General features: G+C 39.2%; 1 protein-coding gene across 1 annotated transcript in view; it reads right to left on the bottom strand.

The window, feature by feature from the left end:
- The window catches only part of CFH (complement factor H), a 39,309-nt gene that overhangs the window by 6,236 nt on the left and 25,538 nt on the right, over window positions 1-7,535 (bottom strand). The window contains exons 13-16 of the mRNA XM_009640307.2: window positions 5,318-5,500; window positions 3,759-3,941; window positions 2,279-2,458; window positions 567-773 (exon numbers count right to left, since the gene is read on the bottom strand). Of these exons, the coding sequence (XP_009638602.2) occupies window positions 567-773; window positions 2,279-2,458; window positions 3,759-3,941; window positions 5,318-5,500 (753 nt within the window). The remainder of the gene's footprint in view (window positions 1-566; window positions 774-2,278; window positions 2,459-3,758; window positions 3,942-5,317; window positions 5,501-7,535) is intronic.

Raw genomic sequence — 7,535 nt, 5'->3', positions numbered from 1 at the left:
TTTCCCTACAGAGACGTGGACTTCAGTCACTGAAACATTTCAATCCGGTTTCTAACCATGCCAGCAAATTTTTATAAAGGCTTCTGTCCCGTGGTTCCCATCACAGAAGCACCAAAGCAACTTGTCACTAGTGGGCTCTAGGAATCATAGAATCATAGAATCATAGAATGTTTTGGGCTGCAAGGGACCCTTAGAGGTCATCTAGTCCAATCCCCTTGCAGTGAGCAGGGACACCGCTAACTAGATCAGGTTGCTCAGAGCCCCGTCCAACCTGGCCTTGAGGAAACAGATCCTTGGATTATGAGGACCTGGTGCCCAAGACTCACCTGGCAGAAGTATGAACTGGACAAAGATTGCAAGAATACAAAGGAATATTTTAAAAACTAAACTGCATTGAAAAGTCAGTCTTGTGGCCAATCAGGATTGCTCTGAAGACATCCACAAGGGATGATAGGATTCCACAGCAAAATATGGATTTACTGGCTCTTACTAGTCAACTTTCAGTTTAAAATTCTTCCAATTTCATTGCTATATGCACTTCAAAAAGAAGTATTTTTTGATATTACCCAAGCACGTAGGAGCTGAAGTCCAGTTTCCCATAGAACAAGTTATCTCCGACAGTCCGTCTAACATGTATCCAGAACGAGAAACATACTTAAATCTAGCACCAGCCAAATACATTGTTTTCCCTTCTTTTATAATTTTTAAGTTTTGATTTTCCAGCTGGGGAACATCAGCACATTCTACAGGTTGTGGTGGCAAACATGGTCTTTCTAGAAAATACGGAAAACACAGATAAATAATTATGCAAGGCAGTTATTATTGCAATGAGAGATGCTGTCCAAAAATGAAAAAAATATTGCAAACATAAATTAAATAGCTTGAAAGGGAGACGAAGAAATATCTAAGATACACAACCCCAAATTTCTCTTCCTTTCCCTCTTACATGGGGTTTCTCTCTTTTCCTTTGAATCAAATGAAAGCCATTTTTCAGGTCATACCAAGGAGATACAGTTACAGCTTAGCATCAAGAACAGGGAGAACTTCATAGGCAGAGAAACAGAAGAGACATTGTCTTGTTTTGGGATACTGACAGTGAGTTTCTAGAATATTAGCCATTAATTTTTCCCGCCATTAATAAAGTTGTACCAATATCCTGAGGGGGTTTGTGATGTCATGATGAAAATGAAAAAGAGAAGATAGCTTATGAAGTATTGTAATGTACTTCCTGATAACGTACAAGGGATATCTCTATGAAGCCCTCCTGTGTCAGGGCTGTCCCAATGCTTTCTTCTCCACTACTGTGGAGTGGGTGGACTTAAATTATGGTTTACATGCTTTTTTAGTTATTAGTAAATTAGTCTGTATGAGTTGACACATCAGGCTGAAAGCATATGTTTGCACTGAATTCCACAATACAAGAGATCTAATTACAGTCAAAGTTCCTGTTCAGTAACTGGGACTGGGAATCTTATTTCAGTAAAAGTTGTTTTATGAACAGCTCAAACATTTTTTTGGTTATTCTTCTCTGTCTGCCACTTATCAGTAGAAATGTAGGCTGACGGGCAATGCAAAAGAAGAGAAACCACGTGGCATCAGAATTTTGCAGCTTCAAAATACAGTCATGGTTGGCATGTTGTGCACCTCAGTCACCAGCTGGCACCTCATTTGTCTTGTGCTCATTTACTTCCTACTCATTTCTGAAAACGCTTCATTCCACCTCTTAATGAACTTCTGCTTGCATCAGCAATATTTTGATAACTGGACTACAGATTCCTCAGCATTTCTTAGAACAGATGGCCTGAGTTACGTCATATCATTTATATCCCTACTACAGAAGAAGCCACAAAAATTAAAGGAGAAAAATCAAGAAAGGAGAAAAATCAAGAAAGAAGAAAAATGCAGAAACCCAAAGACTGCTACTACTACAACTAAATAATAAATAATACTGGCTTTTGCACCTGGATACTGTTAAGGGCCCCCAGTCAAAACTGAGACTCCATTCTGCACTATACCTAACAAACATGCACACAGCTCTTGAGGAACTACCTGAAACTTCTCATGCCATCTTAGACGAGTCTGTGTAAATAAAAAGACTTACCGTCCAGCAGTTGGTTAACTGCACTTTCTTTAGCAACTTAGGTTCTATTGCTTTCCTGCAGTTATCTGTTCATGATATTCTTAACATGTATAATACCATCCTCCTGCTAATGATGACTGCAAATGCACACCAAGGAAATTCATAATAAAATAAATAGAAAAAAAATCCACTACTGACCCACACAATAAGGTGGTGATTGCCATTTCCCTTCTATACATGTTATTTCATTCACACCGATGAGCAGGAAACTCTTCAGACATGAAAAAGCTATTTTACTCCCATTCTTGTAATTTCTTCCAACTGTTAGCTGTTGAGCATCAGGCACCTGAGGTGGAGGTGGGCACGTACTCTCCTCAGCTAAGGACACATACTCATGTTATAATAGAACAGAAGATAAAGTGTAACAGTTCATCATAGATTATAACACAAACAACCAAGAAAACACTGGCATTAGATAATTCTTCAGTAGCTGTCTCAAGCTTTCATTAATGTCATGACCATTTTGTTCTGCTTCAGAAACACCAGAGCTGCCTTCAGATGTTCGTATGCTTTCAAACTCGTAGAAAAGAGCCACAGTTGCCTATGCCAAGCTAAGCTGGAGCTTCCCTTACACACAGCTGCACACTCTTGTGTTCTTTCCCCATTCCTCTCTCTGTGGGGAACTACTCTAGGAAAACTGGACCAGCTTCTGGGGTTCTTGCTCTGGTTTGTTTTGTTGTTTTTTTCTTCAGACTTAGCTGGTCACAGACATAAATGAGAATCAGAAAAGGAAAAAAAGAAATAAACTTCAGTTTTGCCATTCAAGGAACGAAGGGCTGCTCCTGCCCAAGGAAAGAAAAAGGGAGGGAAGGAGGCAGATCTAGGAAGGAGGAGACCTCAAGAGCTTGGTTTGTTGCTTCTAGTGGTTCCAGAAAACCAGGAAGGTAGGGACACTTGGTTTTGAAAGGGAATGCTCCCTCAGAGTGATTGCCACTCTGTGTACTTGTCCCGCTTCCACGCATCATTTCCCATGAATCTGGCATAACCAAAGCAGGCAATGAGGCGACGATTGTTTTACAATCATGCCTTCTACAGGCAATGTCCTGCTCTGCTATACATAAAGGCAGTCCTGCAGGCATCTGAACTTTGGTGTGTATTAGTTAGGGGCAGTCTCTTCTAGGTCTGTGCTTTTGAGTTGGCCAACTCAGCTTTTTTCTTGTTTCACTAGGAAGCAATTAGAAAAAATAGAAGGGAAAAAAAATCAGGAATAGAAAAGCTTTGAATGTTTACAGGAAATAGAGGGTATTTGGCTAGAGCTTGAGCTATGTGCTACTCTCATTTGTGCCAGGGTAAAACCCTTCTGAAGAACTGAGTTTAAATTTATCATTGCATCTTTTCTCACATTGGAAGTGACAGTGACAACTATTCCAATTGTCAGAGTAGAGATTATTAAGTCTGCCTCACTAAAATAGTGCGCCTCTAAACCTAGTTAACTGTTTGAATGATTCCCATAATTATTCATGGCTGTCCTTTAGCACATAATCAAGTAAGCACGCATATAAGCATGCAAGCATTTCTATTTTAGACTAGTGACACAGCAATGCTAAGAAGCTTCAATAACGAGCATTTATCATTTCTACATAAAAAGAAGAAATTGTATGCAAATCTAAAAACATACATGCACATTCAATCTCTGGTGACCATGTTCCGGACACACAAGTTGCCTGTTTAACACTTTTGTCAGCTGATGTACATGTATAATGTATAACTCCATGGAACCCAGTGTCCTTTTTTCGCTTGGGAAGACCATCACTGCGCACAAGCTTAACATCCCTTGGAAGTACACACCGAGGAGATGGATCTGAACAAAACCAACAAAAAGAGCTAAAAACCAGATTTAGTGCAGATAATACATACATATGCATTCACCTATGAAGAGATCTCCAGTTTCCTAATGCATGTCCATGCAAAAGTGTTTTTTCATTTACCATAGCCTGAAGTAACTCCTAAGATTCCTAGATTACCGAATGATTTTTTTTTGTTCCAGCTATCTAAAGCAGAGACAGTTCCCATTCACAAACCAATTATTTTTACACTGAAAGGATCCCTTTTGCTGAGTGCAGTAGATAATATAAAGACATTCTTTTCTTCCCTAAAAGTATAAAAAGGTAGCAAGAGGAGCAAGAAGAGAAACCTCTTTTTTGCTTGTAAGAAACAGGAGCTTAAAGGAACTACTACTCCACAATTAATCTGTATCAGGTATCAATCTCTTGTGGAAGTCTATCTAAGTCATAACCAGGTCTTGTCTCCTTGACAGGTGATTCTGAGAGTCAGAACAGAAGCTACTTGTGAAAGCTCAGCAGACTCTGTTTTGTGCCAGACCCAGTTCTCAACATAACTGTAAATAAAGGTACAGCATACTCAAATCACTGGTGAATATAAAATCACTTCTGAAGACAGGGGAAAACAGAAATTAGAAATATCATAAGCTGCATTCTGTTTAAGGTAAGTGAAGAGATGGAGTAATTTATCCCAGACAAGACTCCTTCTTGTCCAGTATTGCTTTTTTCTTAAATTACTGACTCCAGTGTGATTTTTTTTCTTTTTCTTAAGAAAAGGCTTTGCTTTATATCTTTTTAAAGGACATTGCTTTCTTTCAATTTATGCACTGCAAAACTCAATGTGAAGATGAGAAAAAAAGAGAAAACTACTAATCAGAAATGAAAAGGACTAATCCACATAAAAATGATGAGGATGGGATAAGTCTAGCTCATTGTGGCTATTAATATTAATTCCCAATAGGATTTCAAAAAAGCAAAGTAGTATACAGAGGCATAAAACTACAAGTAATTAATGCAACAGGCATGCTACTTTATTGCAGGTAGTCCCAAGGCTTCTGAAGGGCTGTGACCAGGAAGGAACACTGGAAAATGGGTAAAAGCCACTGTACACCAAAGATGTACCCCCATACTTGATTTTACCCAGTGTGCAATTGTCCATTTCCTTCCCCAAACCTACTCAGAGTGCTTACAAAGTTATAGGTGCAGAGTCTTTCCAGGAGGAAGGATATGTTCCCATTTAAAGGAGAAGTAAATAAAAAAAAACTTTTTTGAGATGCATGAAATAAATGATAGTATCTCTGGCTACATACTGATTGCTGAAGTCCTTGAAATTTTGAATAGAACTATGTTACACTCACAACTGAAATGTAATGGAAATATTATGAAAATAGATTACCGGCACAAAGAGGTAGAGGCTTCCATTCCCCATTAAGACATTTTATTTTCATTTTCTTAGAATTGCCAAAGCTTTGTTTACATCCATAAATTACTTCATCACCATGAGAAAACTGGGTCTGGTCTTCCTGATGAAGAACAACATTCGGAATAGAGAAAGGTGATCCACATGGCATTTTGTCTTCTGTTGAGAAGAGCAGAAGTATTCCACAATAATATTGGAGTCATATATGAATAGCTGAAAGAACTTAAATAAAAATAGCTATATTTGCATTTGGTGAGTCAATCGTACTCCCCTTAATTGTAACAACTAAACTTCAACACAGCTGGAGTATGTACATGTGTTAGTCAGTTTACTAAATCCCTCTCCTGTCTTTTGCCCGTCCTTTTCCATCACTGTGGTAACTCCACAGCATGCTCCACAAGTAGTTTCAGCTAACATTAATTTCCCAAACTGGTTTTCATTGATATATAAACCCTGAAGTGTAAGAGAACCTTCATTTAATGCAACTCATCTGGATTCCTGAGTGGGATAAACCCAACTCACTTAGATCCCTGATTCTGATCAGTAAAAATTATATTTGATTATATATCTAAACATTTGTAATGTGTACTTTCTATTAGTATTATTACAAGAACCGAAACCCACTGTAACTTCATTTAGAGGGCTGCAGTGCTGTCATCTCTGTGTGATAACAACAGTTCCTGCTTTGGGCTGTCACTGATGCATTGGTAGTGACAGCAAAGGGTAATGGGTTGCATAGATGAGTCCATTGTGTGAGTAGTTTTCTGAAGGAGGAAAAAGGCATGTAGGGGGAATAAGGGCATACAGCCTGTTCCTAATGTGGGAGAATGAAGACCTATCATAAACTCAAAAATTTCATTTGAACAACGCTGCAATCAACTTTGGACCACTTTTCTTTCAAGCCTGTGCACCAAAACTAATCTTACTGGATCAAGGATTGAAAAGATGCAAGCTCCATGCTGTACTTTTTTAAACCATCAGTATTGCTCATGGAAGACATGTCAGAATGTATATATATACAGGGACAGAGTAAGCCAGTCCATAAAAACCCACCACTTTTTGGTTCTGCTGTTAGATAATCCTGCGCCATAGGAACTCCCTGAATTATTTTCTGTATTTACTGAATTCTACTTCAATTCTAAGACACTGTCTTAACAAACAAATAGTAGTTTTGCACAAGTATTTTTTAACTCCTGTCATTGACATTCATACTCTCAGGTTTCAGGTACACTACCTAATGACATGCACAGAAAGTGGGTGCATGTGCTTAGGCAGGAGACTTGACTGTAGAACTATTCACCATTTCAATATCAGGACCATACAAAACTGTTGGACATGTCTGACTTCAGCCTAGAGAAGACAGCAACGTACATAATGCATTCATAGTTATCGTGTTTGTAGCCCTGTGTCCCAGTAATGTACAGTATTGCCATTGCTAGAAAGAGGCCACAGTTTGTACCAAGCTTGCAAGGCCTCAGGATGGATGCTTATCATGCTTACTTTGTCAGAACCTGTCCTGACCTGCCTGGAGTCTTGATTTTACTTGTTTCAGCTGTGAAAGCAATTTTTCTAGTGACTGGGCTATAGCTCTTTATTTTATTTTTGGTTATCTCTGTACAGCCTAACCATAGTTTTATATACATAGTAGCAACAAGTTTTTAGTCTTGTAGAGTCAGTAATTGTGATGCTAATATAATGATGCAGGTGAATATAGGGATGGTATGATAACAGAGTCTTTGAGAATCACAGAATTGTAAGGGTTGGAAGGGACCTCAGGAGATCATCTAGTCCAACCCCCCTGCTAAAGCAGGTTCTCCTAGAGCAATCTGCACAGGACTTCATCCAGGCGGGCTTTGAATATCTCCAGAGAAGGAGACTCCACAACCTCCCTGGGCAGCCTGTTCCAGTGCTCTGTCACCCTCAGAGTAAAGAAGTTTTTCCTCATATTCAACTGAAACCTCTTATGTTTCAGTTTGTGCCCATTGCCCCTAGTCCTGTCGCTGGACACAACTGCAAACAGACTGCTTCCATCCTCGTGACTTCCACCCTTAAAATATTTGTATGTGTTGATAAGGTCCCCTCTCAGTCTTCTCTTCTTCAGGCTGAACAAGCCCAACTCTCTCAGCCTTTCCTCGTAGGGGAGGTGCTCCAGTCCCTTTATCATCCTAGTTGCCCTCCTCTGGACTCTTTCTAG

This window comes from Egretta garzetta, unplaced genomic scaffold, assembly GCF_000687185.1.
Source record: "Egretta garzetta isolate BGI_Z169 unplaced genomic scaffold, ASM68718v1 scaffold86, whole genome shotgun sequence".
NCBI lineage: Eukaryota > Metazoa > Chordata > Aves > Pelecaniformes > Ardeidae > Egretta > Egretta garzetta.
The sequence above is the reverse complement of the archived record's forward strand: the minus strand, read 5'-3'. Positions and strand labels throughout refer to the sequence as shown.